The sequence below is a fragment of the Lontra canadensis genome, unplaced genomic scaffold, assembly GCF_010015895.1.
Source record: "Lontra canadensis isolate GAN:19392208 unplaced genomic scaffold, GSC_riverotter_1.0 scaffold160, whole genome shotgun sequence".
In the NCBI taxonomy this organism is placed as follows: Eukaryota; Metazoa; Chordata; class Mammalia; order Carnivora; family Mustelidae; genus Lontra; species Lontra canadensis.
In genome coordinates this window covers 364385-378891 of record NW_022631154.1, presented here as the reverse complement: position 1 = coordinate 378891, position 14507 = coordinate 364385, and the positions used below count along the sequence as shown (strand labels likewise).

Below are 14507 nucleotides of genomic sequence, written 5' to 3'. Positions count from 1 at the left end.
AATCATATAAACACTTGGTGTGGTTTCTACTCTTGGGGATGCATTTGGGGATCCAGAGGATCCCTGGGGCCAGGCCCTTGTGTCTGTTTGGCTTTCTGCATCTTCCTGTCACTGTTGTGGCTTGTGGCTTGTGGCCCCAGCCTCAGAATTTGTACCTAGCATGGAACATGGGAGTCGCGACTGGATGCGGGCTCCGGGGACAGCACGTGGGCTCTCCTGTGTGCGCCCCCCTCCCAGGCCCTGGCTGGGAGTCTGGCCAGGAGGCGACTGAGGGCTGAGCGCACAGGCTGCTGTTTCCCCGGGGAGCAGCTGGCCCCAAGGACCGCCTGGCAGAGGGAGGGTCCCCAGGAGGATTTTATGCCTCCGGTGGGTGCCGGGCAGGGCTCCGGTTGGCTCCCTCTTTCATATGGGCCTTTTAATCCCAGAGAACCTGGAAGACAAGCGGTACCTGGCCAGCCTCTGACCTCGTGCTGCGGGTCTGCCTCTGGCTTCCTCCCAGCGCCCGCATTCCCATCCCGGCCGGCTCTGTTCCGCTGTCCCAGTGTGCCAGCCGGCCTGCTCGCAGGGTCCCCAAGGGCTTTCCTCTTTCTGTCTCGGGCTGCCAGCCCTCCGGCCATGGGAGCCTCTGCCCTCTGCTCTTGTCCCCGCTGCTACCCGCCGCCTCCGGGACTCGCACACCGCGCAGCGCCGCCCTCTCCTCTTCCTCTTTCCAAAGCCCCCTTTTCCGGAGAGGGAACCGAGAGCTTGTGGCCGAGGCCCGCAGGGGATGCAGGGTGCCCTAGACCTGGGAGTGGGGGCGTCGCGGGGTCGGCGCAGCCTGGGCCTCCCGGGGCCCGCGGCCTGGCGCCCGGGCGGCATGTGACCAAGCCCCGGGGCCGGCCCGGCGCCCGCCGCCTGCGTGCAGGGGGCCCTCCCGGCCGCCAGGGGTCGCGCTGCAGGCGCCGGGCGGGCGCGGCGGGGTCACGGCCGGGGTGGGGGTGTGGGGGGGGCCGCGGAGAAAGCGGGGCGCGCGGACGAGCCCGGCGCGGCGCCCCCGCCGCCTGTCCCTCCGCCCGCCGCCCGGCGGGGAGCTCGCTGAGCCGGGCGCCATGTCCGGGGCCGGGTAGCCCGCCGCCCGCCGCCCGCCGCCCGCCTCCGAGCCGCCCGCCCGCGGGCCGGGGGCCGGGGAGCCGCGGGCCGGCAGGTAGGGCCGGGCGGGGGGCGGGGAGGGGGTGCGGGCGGGGACGGCGGGCGGGGCGGCGGGCGGCGCAGCTGGTTCCGCTTCCTCCGTAGCGGGGAAGTGAAAGCGCGGGGAGCCCGCCGGACAGGGGCGGGCGCGCAGGTGTGCAGCGGGCGGAGGGCGCCCCTCGGCCCGCCGCCCCTCCCCCCCACCCCGTCCGCGGCTCTCGGGCCGGGACCCGCCGCGTGTGGCCGCGCTGGGCGGGGGGGGGGTGGCGGGGGGGCGGAGGGCAGCTGCGGGCCCGCCCGGCGGTCCCCCAGCCGCACGCCCCGGGGCCGACTTCCGCCCGCGCAGCTTCCCCTCGCGGGTTTCGGGAAGTGCCCTCCCTTCCCCTCCCGAGCGCCCCGTGCCTCCGGCCCTGCGCTGCAGCCTCCCGCCGAGCTGCTCCCCAGCTTGGCGCGCCCGGGCTCTGGGGACCCCCCCGGGACCCCCCGCTCTCGGGTTGGGTCATGGCGGCAGGTGAGGACACAGTTCGCGGAGGCCCGTGGGGCGCCCGGCTCCCTCCCCGCGCCCTGCGAACGAGGGCGGATGGCCTGCCTCCCGCGGCGGCTTCGACCTAACTTCAGGATCCTGGAGGTGGGAGGGCGCTGGGCTTTTTGTCGGGTTAGTGGACAGGGGAGGAATAAGGACACTTGAGTCTGGGGAAGAGACACGAAAACTTGGGTCTTGTGGGCCTTCCTGGGAACCCGTGGGGTCCTCCTGAAAACCCAGAGGTGCGCTCTTTAAGAACCTTGGCTGGACCGAGAGGTTCTGATGATGTCATCAGTAGAGTGGGAAGGTCAGAAACCCTTCAAACAGACTGTCAGGTTGGCATGATGTCACTGCAGGCCATTACAGAGAAGACCGGGTGGGCCCTTTAAAGGGATTAGGGGAGCCATGTGGGGTCAGAGCCCAGGGCAGCTGCCGGGTTGCAGCAGAGCTGGGCTTGGGCCAGTGCCACCCGGAGGGAGGGTCCTGGCCTCCTTAATTGCCTGGTGATGTCACAGGCGGGATAGCTCAGGGTTGGCTGACCACCACTGACCCTCCCCTCCCCTTGGAAGGACTGAGGAGAGGAGGGAGCAGAGGGTGGTCCCTTGGTCTCCTCCCTCGCTTCTTCACATCTCCTCCGCCCACCGTTCCAGATGCCGTGAGTGAGGGGGGGGCCATGGCGGAAGAGCGGCCCCCCCGGCTGGTGGATTACTTCGTGGTAGCTGGGCTTGCAGGGAACGGAGCACCCATCCCAGAGGAGACTTGTGTCCCCGAATCTAGTGGGCCCCTGCGTGCTCCCCGGCCAGCAGATCCCATCACGGACGTGGCAGTCATTGCCAGGGCGCTGGGCGAGGAGGTGCCACAGGGCTACACCTGCATCCAGGCCTCGGCCGGGGGCCACCCCTTGGAACTCAGTGCTGGCCTCCTGGGGGGAACTCAGCCCGTCATCTGCTACCGCAGGGGCCGTGACAAGCCCCCCCTCGTTGAGCTGGGGTGCGTGTCCCTCCTGTGTGTGCACCAGGGGAGGTGGGGAGAGGCAGGGGCTGGGGTGCGGGCAGGAAGAGAGCAGGCCAAAGACAGGGAGCAGGGGTAGGTGGATGCACCCAGTCCTTACATGGAGTCGGGCTGTGGACTAGTGTGGCCGCTGGCTAGCTGTGGGATCCGGGGCCGGGTCTTGAGCCCCTCTGGGGAAGGGAAGGAACACTGCCCCACAGGGTGGTTGAGAAGATTGAAGGAGGCTATCCGCACGTGGGACTTGGCTCGGAGTCTGTAAGTGGAAGCTTTTCCTCTCGGCGTTTACGAATGAGTAGGAGGAGAGCCACGGAAGGCTGGAGAGGGGGTTACTGAAGGAGAAGCAGAGCTGAGCTTAGAAGAGGACGGACAGGGTTCTGGAGGGCCGAGCCCTGCAGGAAGTGGGCCCTGGTGCCCGGTTTGATAGGGCCGAGGGTGCAAGGCTGGTGGGTAGGACTAGTTGGGCAGATCGGGCAGGATTGGGGTCTTTCTCCTCTGCCCTGAGACCTTGACGTCTGTGCCTGCTCTCTGTGTCCAGGGTCCTGTATGAGGGGAAGGAACGACCCAAGCCTGGCTTCCAGGTGCTGGACACGACCCCGTACAGCCACTCGGCCAACCTGGCCCCTCCCGGCCCTGGGCACCCCCGCACCTACCTCACTTGCCGGCGGGCAGCAGAGGGGGCGGGGCTCCATGCTCTGGGCATCACTGACCTGTGCCTGGTGCTGCCCAGCAGGGGCGAGGGCACGCCTCATACGTACTGCCGACTGGCACGCAGCCTCAACCCTGGCATGGTGAGCAGGGCCCTGGGGCCGGGAGCGGAGGCCTGCACGGTTCTGGTGTGGGGCTTGGGCACGGGGCACAGCGGGCACCTGCCACTGGGGCCTCTGATGCCCAGGGTGGGCCCAGAGGACTGGCTCTAGTCTTGGGAGACCAGGATTGTTGGGAGGTTTTTCCTTGAAGATTTTATTTATTTATTGGGGCGGGGAGATGGAAGAGAGGGAGGAACAGAGGAAGAAGGGAGAATTTCCAGCAGGCGCCATGCCCAGCCCAGAGCCCGACATGGGGCTCGATCTCTTGACCTTGAGATCAGGACCTGAGCCAAAACCAAGAGTCGGATGCTCAGCCGGCTGAGGCACCCAGATGCCCCAGGATTATTGGGAGTTTTAAAGACAAGAGACCCGTGCAATGTAGGTGGACTCAGTCAATTAAGCGTCTGACTTGATCTCAGGGTCGTGAGTCCAGCGCTGTATTTTTGGGCTCTACACTGGGCATGGAGCCTACTTAAAAAATTTTTAATTTTTAAATAAAATTCACACAAAAGACGACAAAGGAATGGTAGAAGAGATGACGCCCAGAAATCTTTGTCAGCTGTGTGTCTGTCTCTTGTCATTTCTGGGACAGTGGGGCCCAGCGGTGTACCTGTGCTACAAGGTGGGCCTGGCCAAGGCCAACACGCTGGTATACGAGGCAGGTGAGTGGCCCCTGTGTCCCTCCAAGCCCTTGGTCCTTAATGTCCCCCTCTCCTGCTGCCTCTTGGCTGGTACCCTCAGTGTGCCCAGAACCCACTTCCCCATTGCCACTCGGCCCTTCTCTGGCGTCCCCGGATCCCTCCCCTGAGTCTGATCGACCCTCCTCCTTTCGGTCCGTCCACACACCCCTCTGCTGGGGGCGCAGAGCTGCTGGGTCGCTACCCAGAGGAGGACAACGAGGCGTTCCCACTGCCCGAGTCCGTGCCCGTCTTCTGCCTGCCCATGGGAGCCACTGTTGAGTGCTGGCCTGCCCAGACCAAGTACCCCGTGCCCGTCTTCTCCACCTTCGTGCTCACGGGCGCGGCGGGTGACAAGGTGGGTGTGCCGAGTGTGCTGAGGGGTCCCGGCCCCGCTGAGCCCGCCTCACGGCTTCTCTTCCCCGCCCCGCCTCATCCCCAGGTGTACGGCGCCGCCCTGCAGTTCTACGAGGCCTTCCCGAGGGCCAGGCTGTCGGAGCGGCAGGCGCGGGCTCTGGGCCTGCTGAGTGCCGTGGAGCGGGGCCGGCCGCTGGGGGGCCGGGCGGTGCGCAGCCGCCGCGCCATCGCAGTGCTGTCTCGCTGGCCCGCCTTCCCCGCCTTCCGCGCCTTCCTCACCTTCCTCTACCGCTACTCCGTCTCGGGCCCCCACCGCCTGCCCCTGGAAGCGTGAGCACAGCGGCCAGGCTGCTGGGAGGGGGCCGAGAGGGAGGGCTGGCGGGCCGGGGCAGGTGGGAGAGGGTGGGTGGGAGCTCGGGCCCGGTGTGCACCGCAGTGCAGACAGGGTTGTGGGGTTTGTGCAGGGTGGGGAAGGAGGAGGCCACTGCTTGAGGGGTGAGTGAGGCCTGAAATCGGGAGGGACTGTGCTCTGAGCTAGGGGGTATGAGGTTCTCATGGGCGAAGCGGGGGGGTGGTGGGGGGGAGGCCAGGGAGAGAGAACTGGGGAGTCTGCCTCTGACCCTCAGCCCTCTCTTCCCCAGGCACATCTCTCACTTCATTCACAACGTGCCCTTCCCTTCCCCACAGAGACCCCGCATCCTGGTGCAGGTGTGAGCCTAGGCCCGGCGGGGGGAGGAAGGAGGTGGGGGACCTTCCTCTTTCTGACCTGCTGCTCTTTGCCTCCCAGATGTCTCCCTATGACAACCTGCTCCTCTGCCAGCCGGTATCCTCACCCCTGCCCCTCAGGTATGTGCCCCAGGGGAGGGTGCTATGATGACCAAGGACCTGGTAGGTGCCAGGCAGGTGGGCACAAGCCAGTCCCCAGTGGCCTCTGTGCCTGGTGTCTGGGGAGGGGTCTCCAGGGCCCCTGGTGACCCCCCTCCTGGCACCCCTGCAGCGGTGCGAGCTTCCTGCAGCTGCTGCAAAGCCTGGGCCCTGAGCTGGCCATCACGCTGCTGCTGGCCGTGCTCACAGAGCACAAGCTCCTGGTCCATTCACTGCGGCCAGACCTGCTCACCAGCGTCTGCGAGGCCCTGGTCTCCGTGAGTGCCACCCCATCGGGCCCTCCCTCCTCGGGAGGTTCCCACCTGTGCATCACCCCAATCACTCCTGACCCGACTCTACTTCCTCTTGCTTCCTCGGGGGTGTGGGTGGGGGTGTCCCTCGGCCTCCTCCTTGGGCACGGTCTCCATCCAGCAGGAGTCTGGGGCTGTTCTCCAATCCCCACCCTGGCCCGTGCCCCACATCCCTCCTGCGCCCCCTCAGCCACCCCAGGCCCCTGCTCACTGGTCCCCCCTCCCTGGTGCCCCAGATGACCTTCCCACTGCACTGGCAGTGCCCCTACATCCCGCTGTGCCCGCTGGTGCTGGCAGATGTGCTGAGCGCCCCTGTGCCCTTCATCGTGGGGATCCACTCTAGCTACTTCGATCTGCATGACCCACCTGCTGATGTCATCTGTGTCGATCTTGACACCAATACGCTCTTCCAGTAAGAGGGCTGGGCCTCCCTCAGGGCTGGTGTGAGCCACGCCACATGCACACAGAACCTTCGGCGAGCCCCGGGGGAGGCTGGCGAGCAGCCCCACAGCCCCTTCTTCTCTCTGCGTATCTCACAGGACCGAGGAGAAGAAGCCCCTGTCCCCTCGGACCCTGCCCCGCAAGCCCTACAAGGTTCTGCTGGCCACCCTGACAAGCCTGTACCAGCAGCTGGACCAGAGTGAGAGCCCTGGGCTAGGGTGGGGACCGGAGACTGGCACTGACCTTGAGCCCCCAGATAGGGAGGCCTGGGGAGAGCTAGACCTTCCTTGAGGAGCTTAGAGGTATTAGGGTTTCCCCGGGAGCGCTGCGTGCGCAGGGGTGGAGGGCAAACAGGCCACTGGGGTGGCTTGAAACCGTTCCGCACTGGCGATGCTGTGGTCAGTACCAGCCAGGGGGTGCCAGAGTCGGCCCTGACCCCAGCTGCCCTGGTCCCCAGCATACACTGGGCCTGAGGAGGAGGCGTCCTTGGAGTTCCTGCTGACGGACTACGAGGCGGTGTGCGGGCGCCGGGCGCGGCTGGAGCGTGAGGTCCAGGGAGCCTTCCTCCGCTTCATGGCCTGTCTGCTCAAGGGCTACCGGGACTTCCTGCGCCCGCTCACCCAGGCCCCCTCCGAGGGGGCTCGGGATGTCGACAACCTCTTTTTCCTGCAGGGTAGGGAGGCCTGTCTCTGCGTGGGGAGCTGGCGGGGGAGGGGTGCTGGGCTCCGGGCAGCGGGCGCAATGGGCAGCGTTAGAGGCACCGGCCGCATGCTTGCCTCTGGGCTTGGAGTTGGGGCGCCGAGATACACCAGCACTGGCCTGCCCTCTGGGCGCCAAGCTCTCCCTGGGGACCTGACCTCAGGGACCCCGGTCTGAGGCCCTGGGTGCAGACGGACGGAAGGGTGGGCCCCGCGGGACTGTTGCTCTGTACCCGCGGGCGTCCTGCCTAAGGAGCCCAAGAGAGACCGTGTGGGCTGGGGCCCCGATGGGGCCTGCTGACTCCTGCGACGCCCCCCGCCCCGCCAGGCTTCCTCAGATCCCGGGAGCGCTCCAGCCACAAGCTGTACTGCCAGCTGCTGCGCACGCAGATGTTCTCACAGTTCATCGAGGAGTGCTCCTTCGGCTCCGCTCGGCACGCTGCCCTCGAGTTCTTCGACTCTTGCGTCGATAAGGTATTGGGCGCCGTCTGCCCTGCGTGCACCCTGCTGCTGCTCCGAGCACTGGACCCCTGGCCCGCGCCGGGTGCCCCCCGCCGCAGTTACACGGTGCACACAGCTGGCTTCGCGGACACACCGGCCACCCGTGCCCGCCGCCCGCCCCCAGGGGTATCTCGGGGGCCTCGGGGGCGCCCGGGCCCACGTGCTCCTTCCCCATCACGGTGCTGCTGGGCGATGCCATCTCCTGGACAGCCGGGAGTGGCGCTCACCGTGCCTGCCGCCCTGACGCTTGCCCTCACCATCCTGCGGCAGGTCCACCCAGAGCAGGAGAAGCCTGAGCTGACGCCCTTGGTGGAGCTGGAGGAGCTGTCCGGGAGTGAGCTCACGGTCTTCATCACGCCCCCCGAGGAGCCTCCAGCGCCAGAGGGCGGCGAACCCCCCCCACAGTACTGGTGAGAGCCTCTTGCTCCCCTGCGGCTGCCCTCGCCTTGGTGGTCCCTGCTATTGCCTCTTTCTGCCCCCGCAGCTACGACGGGTTCCCAGAGCTGCGGCCTGAGCTGTTCGAGTCCCCGCGGGAGCAGCCCGGGGCGCTTCCCGTGCCCGGCCCAGCCCGTAGTGCGCCCAGCAGCCCTGCCCCTCGCCGGACCAAACAGGTGACCAGGACGTGGGCCCCGCACAGGCACCTGACTTGGGCCGTTTTTTCAGCTGTGAGGCAGACCTGAGGGTGGCTACGCTATTATTAGCAGGTTTCAGTGAGCCTGGCCCGTAAAACGTTAGCTGCTGGCACTGCCGTCGTTGCCACCACTTTCATCTTCCAAGCTCTGGAAGCTGGGGCCCCGTCCACGCTTGAGAGCTGGGCGTCTCTGCCTGGGGCCTCAGGACCAAACCCTGGGTGCAGCGTCCGTCCTGCCCCCTCGGAGCCCAGGCCCTGCCTCGGGGAGGGGGCTGCGTCTTCCCCACCGTTCTGAGACATGCCGTGGCCTGGCATGGTCCTAACCCAGGTGTGCCCTGCCCCATCCAGGAGATGAAGGTGGCCCAGCGGACAGCGCAGAAGTCAGCAGCTGTGCCGGAGCTGTGGGCCCGGTGCCTGCTGGGACACTGCTACGGACTGTGGTTCCTGTGTCTGCCAGCCTATGTGCGCTCGGCGCCCTCCCGCGTACAGGCCCTGCACACGGCCTACCACGTGCTGCGCCAGATGGAGAGCCGCAAGGTGGTGCTGCCTGATGAGGTGGGGGGCCTGTGCGGCTGCGGGTGGGGAGGGAGGCTGCCAGGGCGCTGGGGTAGGGGGAGTGGGCCCAGTGAGGTCTGTGGGGACCGAGGGAGGCTGAGACCTGGGAGCTGGATGGGCGGGCGGTGGCGGGGGAGGCTGTGACCCCGGGGGCTGGTTGGGGGGAGAAGGGGGTGCTGAGCCCGGGGTGGGGGCAGGGGAGTGGGCCCCTCACCGCGCTGTGTCCTGGCACAGGTGTGTTACCGGGTGCTGATGCAGCTGTGCTCCCATTACGGACAGCCTGTGCTGTCCGTGCGAGTCATGCTGGAGATGAGGCGGGCGGGTGTCGTGCCCAACACCATCACCTACGGCTACTACAACAAGGTTCGGGGTCTGCTTGGGGCAGGACAGTTGTCAGTGCCAGGTGTGGTATGGGGAGGGTGCTGCTCCCTGATGCCCCCCTACCCCCACCCCAGACCCGCCCTGTGACCACTGTCAGCCCCTGTACCGGGCGCGTCCCTTCCTGCGGGCGGCTCCCTCACTTGCCTGGGCCCCGATGAGGAGCGCAGCCCCCTCCCCACAGTAGTCCTGATGTGAGCCAGCGGTCCTGGCACCTCACACATCTGCTCTCTCTTCATCTTTTCTGCAGGCCGCCCCCCCGCCCCCCGCATCTTTTGGGGGGTGGTGAGGTTGCAGAGAGTGGCTGGCTTGTCCGGGGTTCCACAGGGAGGAAATGAGGGAGTCAGGGCATAGAACACAGGCAGAGCAACGTTTTCTGCGTTCGGGTCCTTAACCACAATACTGAACTGGTTTTTACATGATGAAACTCATCGATGACCAGAAAAGTGAAAAGATTTTTCCAAAGCCATGTGCTTCCTAAGTAGCAGAGTCTGGATACAAAGTATCCACACAGCTTCTGGTTTCCTCTAGATCTCGCCCAGGTGGCCGCTGCCACCTGCCTCGTGTGGGCTTGCTCCTGGCCGAGCCATTGGCCGGATGTTTGCAGGGGAAGGTGGCCTCTGGGTGCCTGGCATCCCTGGAGCAGGCAGCGGCCACCCGGCTGCGGTCAGGGCGTGAAGTGGGCCATCTTGATGGGCACTGTGCTTGGCAGGCCGTGCTGGAAAGCAAGTGGCTGTCGGGTACACCGGGTGGGCGCCTGCGCTGGGCCAAGCTCCGGAACGTTGTCCTGGGGGCTGCTCAGTTCCGCCAGCCCTTGAGAGAACGGCGGCGGCGGCAGCAGCAGGAGCAGGAGGCGGCCGCACAAGAGGCTGGCAGCGGCCGGACAGGTGGGTACGGGACTGGGCTGGGGGCAGAGCAGCCAGGCTCCGGCAGGGAGAGGTGCAGAGAGCCGGAGCTGACCCTGTGGTTGGCATCGGGGGTCCTGGGGACAGGGACACTGCAATTGGCTGGTAACGAAGGAGAGGATGTTCTGCCCGGGGGGAGCCCTCCCGCCCCAGACCCACGCAAGGAGCCCTGTTTTGGGATAGGGGCTGGGCTGTCTTCTACCTGGCTGTCTTCAGCCGTGTCCCGGTCTTTTGCAGAGCCCTGCCTGGAACGGCCCTCCCCCACCCGCCCACTTCAGCGCCAGACCACCTGGGCCGGTCGAAGTTTCCGGGACCTGGCTTCCCCCACGGGGCGCCTGGTGAAAAGCGGCAGTCTGGGCAGTGCCCGCGGGGCACAGCCCACCGTGGAGGCCGGCGTGGCCCACAGTGAGTGTCCGCTGGAGCCATCCCCCCGGCTGGCTTCCCTTACCGCGGGGCAGGGAGAGGGGGGAGAGCAGAGCCAGGCTGTGAGGTGATGGGGGGTGCTGCGGAAGCTGGGGGTCCTCGCCCGGGTTGCTGTCTTTTCTGCGGGCAGGGGCTGTGCTTCCCTGGCTCCTGGATGATGGGCGAGGCTCTGTCTTCTCTGACTCGTGTCTGCCCTGCAGTGATAGAGGCCTTGGGGGTGCTGGAGCCCCGGGGTTCCCCTGTCCCCTGGCGCGATGGGAGCCTCTCGGACCTGAGCCTGACTGGTGAGGAACCAGCCCCTGGAGGCAGCCCAGAGGACTCAGGCTCAGCTCTGAGTGCCCAGTCAGCGGAAGCCCTGGAGGGGCTGAGCGGGCGGGCGCCCAAGGCTGGCGGGCGTCAGGAGGAGGCCAGCACCCCGCGACGAGGGCTGGGCGCCCGCCTACAGCAGCTGCTTACTCCTTCGCGCCGCTCCCCTGCCTCTCGCACTGCGCCCCCTGAGCTGCCCCCTGAGCTGCCGCCTCCGGCCCGCCGCAGCCCGATGGACAGTCTCTTGCGCCCCCGGGAGCGGCCTGGATCCACCGCGTCCGAGGTAGCCTGCGAGGGGCAGGGCCAGAGGTCTGGAGACAGAGCCCAGAAGCGGGGGGCGGCGCCCGCTGAGTGCCCCTCTCCTGCCGTGGCAGAGCTCCGCCTCTCTGGACAGCGAGTGGGACCTCTCCGAGCCTTCCATCAGCAGCCTGGGCCTGGGCCGGTCCTCGGAGCGCCTCAGCGACACCCCTGGGTCCTCGCAGCCGCCTTTCCTGGAAGTGAGGAGAGCCCCTTCTGCACAGATGGGCCCCACACCCACGTGCAGGCTCCCCCCATCTTCCCTCTGGCGAGGCAGAGGCTGGGGCAGGTGGACAGAGCCTGGGCTCCTGAGCCTGGGGCGGGGGCTCTTCTCGCCCGCAGATCCTGCTTTCCAGCTGCTCCTTGTGCCGTGCGTGTGACTCGCTGGTGTACGACGAGGAGATCATGGCTGGCTGGGCGCCCGACGACTCCAACCTCAACACAGTGTGCCCCTTCTGTGCCTGCCCCTTTGTGCCCCTGCTTAGCGTCCAAACCCTTGACTCCCGACCCAGGTGCCCAAAGGAGGGAAAGTATTATGGGCGGGACTTGGACGCAGGAGTTCTGGGGCTGACCCCCGTTATCCCCCTGCAGTGCCCCCAGCCCCAAGCCTGTCCCTGCTGGTGCCAGTAGCAGCAAAGATGCTCCCGTCCCTGGGGGCCCAGGCCCCGTGCTCAGTGACCGCAGGCTCTGCCTTGCCCTGGATGAGCCCCAGCTGTGCAACGGGCACACAGGGGTAAGGGCTGGGCCAGAGGAGAATGGTGGGGGTCCGTGTGTGTTGCCCGGCGGTGGTGGGGTGCGATGGGCATCGAGGTATGGGGCATCTTGGGAGCTGTGGCCTGTGGTGGTTCAGTGGGAAGCAGGGTACTGGGGATGGGACCGTCCTCCCTCTTTATGTCCAATAGGCTGCCTCCCGGCGGGTCGATGGGGGTGCCTGGGCGTACCTGAGTCCCCTGGTGCTTCGTAAGGAACTGGAGTCGCTGGTGGAAAATGAGGGCAGTGAGGTGCTGGCCTTGCCTGAGCTGCCTGCTGCCCATCCCATTATTTTCTGGAACCTTCTCTGGTATTTCCAGCGGCTGCGTCTGCCCAGTATTCTGCCATGCCTGGTGCTGGCCTCCTGTGATGGCCCCCCACCTTTGCAGGTCAGTGCCCTCCCGTGGCCCCTGCTGGTGCTTGCTGGGTGTTGCGCACCTCTCCTCTGGGTCTGTCCCTCGGGCCCTGCAGAGCGAGTCACAGGCCTGGGCTGACCCCTCAGAGAAACCGAACCTCCGTTTTCTCATTTGTAGAACAGCCTAAGTGCCCAGGCTCATTCGATGCCTGTGTAGTGCCTGGTTCCTACCCAGTGACTCCCTGACGGTGGTGTCATTCTGCCAACATTTACTGAGCACCTTTCAGGCTCTGGGCCCCTTTTAGGGACAAGGGATGCAGCAGCTCCAGGACCAAGTGTGTGCCTTGGAGAGCTCGCACTCCCCTGGGGGCCCAAGGGCTCCTCTCCCTCTTCCTTTTGGCTCTAGCCTGCACCGTCCCTTTGTGTCCTGGAGCTCCACCACCGCTCTGTTTCCAGCCCTCTGCCAGCTGGCCCCTGAGCCTGCCCCCTGTCTCGGCCCCTGCAGGCCCCGCCTCCCTGGCTGACGCCTGACCCAGCGGCTGTGCAGGTGCGGCTGCTGTGGGACGTCCTGACCCCCGATCCCAGCAGCTGCCCACCTCTCTACGTGCTCTGGAGGGTCCACAGTGAGTCTGGTGTCCGGCCTAGGCTGGGAAAGGGTGGGTGATGCCCGCAGGGCGCAGTGATCTGGCTGCTTCCCTTTCTCTCACCCAGGCCAGATTCCGCAGCGGGTGGTATGGCCCGGCCCCATCCCTGCAGCCCTCGGCCTGGAGCTGCTGGAGGCCGTGTTGCGCCATGTGGGTCTCAATGAGGTGCATAAGGCTGTGGGGCTCCTGCTGGAGACTTTAGGACCGCCTCCCAGTGGTCTGCACTTGCAGAGGTACGGTGCTCCCATCTGGGAGGTCCCTGGCCTGTCCCCGGCTCCATACCCCCTTTCTCTCACTCGTACCCTCTGCCTCCACTCCAGGGGCATCTACCGTGAGATCTTATTCCTGACAATGGCTGCTCTGGGCAAGGACCATGTGGACATCGGTGAGGGAGCAGGCAGAGGGCTGGGGAGTTTAGAAGTATCTGGGGCCCAGTGTTGGGAGGTTAGAATTGTAATCCGTTGCCCTGCCTGCTTCCACTCTCTTTCCTAGGGGCCTTTGACAAGAAGTATAAGTCCGCCTTTAACAAGCTGGCCAGCAGCATGGGCAAGGAGGAGCTGAGGCAGCGACGGGCACAGATGCCCTCCCCAAAGGCCATTGATTGTCGCAAGTGTTTTGGAGCACCTCTGGAATGCTAGGGACCCTTAAGCTCTCCTCTCCAGCAGGGAGTGGGGAGGTGAGGGAGAACGGATTCTAGAGATACCCTGCTTTCCTACTCCTTTTGTAGAGGAGTTGGGAACGGGCTGGGAAGCAGGCCCCGCCGTAGGCTCCAAATGTGGGCAGCAAGAAGAGGGACCCACTGTTAGCAAAAGTCACAGTCCCCCTATCTCCAGCCTGCTCAGTATGCTCATGCTGATGTTGTATGAAGCCTGGCAGGGGTTGGCACAGCTCTGTTTCTCCCCAGGTTATACCAGGAACTCTCCTCCAGGGTACCCACCGATCTGCACTGCCCTGGTCATTGTCTAAGTTTTTGTTTTAAAAAACAACTGGAAAGGTACAGAGCTACTGAGCCTTTGCCCTGAATGAGAGGGAGGGATGTCATTCTCCGCTAGTGATGGTCCTTCCTCCTTGGAACTGCTGAAGTAGCCTAAAGCTCTCCGTCAGATCTTCCCACCTTAGTGTTTGTGTTTTCAGTTATTTATTCTGGAACCACCGCTCCTTGCTTATGAGGTTCCTAGGGATGATGAAAAAGAAGGGAAGCGGGGCACCATGGTTCAGTGGTTCTTAGCTCCTGTAAAGTCAGGAGGGAGCTAGAGGAGCCCCATACTCCCCTCAGGAACAGCCAGGCCTGTCCAGTCCTAACCCTTCCCATCTCCTCTGCTGTGGGGAATGCCTCGCCCGCCCAGGGCCCTGGCTGCGCAGTAAGGATTGTTCCTTGCGAAGTTTTGTTGGATGTAAATAGAGTAAAAGCTGCTTGTCTTTTTCCTTCTGCCTCCTGTTCCCTGGGTCTGGGATAACGGCAGGGGATACTGCTCTCTTTCCCCGGGCTGCACGTCCTTTCCACTTTCCCATTCCTTGCAGCCTCAGGCATGCTCTGCTTTCCTGGACCCGGACTGGTACTGGCCCTGTGGGGCTCGGGGCACTCTCGGAGCAGGAGAGGAGTGAGTCCGGTGCTGCCTATGGTGGTGCCAGTCTGTGTGGCGCTTCCGGCCCTCCCACACAATCACCCTCTTGTCCCTCATTTGTACCCCACACAAAGGCTCCATTCTCTGGGGGCCTTGAGCTCATCTCTGCCTTCTTCCCTCTCCCCCAGCTTTTGCCTCTCGGCTTCTCTAGTACCCCCACAGAGCGGACAGCCCTCTCCCTAGTAGTTGGTGTTGGTGGTTCTCTGGCATCCTGGGACCCCTCGCAGCCATCCTAGCCCCCCCCCCCCCCCCCCCCCCCCCCCCCCCCCCCCCCCTCCCCAC

The 14507-nt window shown here is 65.6% G+C and overlaps 1 protein-coding gene across 7 annotated transcripts; it reads left to right on the top strand.

Moving 5' to 3' along the window:
• Positions 1-1048: 1048 nt before the first annotated feature.
• DENND4B (DENN domain containing 4B) lies at positions 1049-13460 on the top strand. 7 transcript variants are annotated; one of them, XM_032844962.1, is made up of 28 exons: positions 1049-1183; positions 2341-2680; positions 3237-3489; positions 4100-4169; positions 4373-4542; positions 4627-4871; positions 5183-5249; positions 5329-5387; positions 5539-5683; positions 5953-6128; positions 6256-6356; positions 6615-6830; positions 7184-7329; positions 7627-7766; positions 7841-7967; positions 8336-8542; positions 8777-8905; positions 9633-9807; positions 10063-10230; positions 10449-10837; positions 10929-11051; positions 11194-11363; positions 11443-11584; positions 11754-11990; positions 12462-12579; positions 12668-12833; positions 12921-12985; positions 13093-13460. In XM_032844962.1, the coding sequence occupies exons 2-28, from the start codon at positions 2364-2366 to the stop codon at positions 13236-13238; spliced, it is 4467 nt and encodes a 1488-aa protein (XP_032700853.1). In that variant the 5' UTR covers positions 1049-1183; positions 2341-2363; the 3' UTR covers positions 13239-13460. The 7 variants fall into 7 exon arrangements, with proteins under 7 accessions (XP_032700853.1, XP_032700850.1, XP_032700849.1 ...); XM_032844959.1 differs by lacking the exon at positions 1049-1183 and adding an exon at positions 1459-1678 and having other exon boundaries at positions 8336-8524; XM_032844958.1 differs by lacking the exon at positions 1049-1183 and adding an exon at positions 1460-1678.
• The last annotated feature ends 1047 nt before the right edge of the window (positions 13461-14507 follow it).

Coding starts and splice junctions, on each gene's coding strand:
- DENND4B (XM_032844958.1), top strand. Junction 4,543..4,626: donor CGGGCGCGGCGGGTGACAAG/GTGGGTGTGCCG, acceptor CCTCATCCCCAG/GTGTACGGCGCCGCCCTGCA. Junction 7,767..7,840: donor GAACCCCCCCCACAGTACTG/GTGAGAGCCTCT, acceptor CTGCCCCCGCAG/CTACGACGGGTTCCCAGAGC.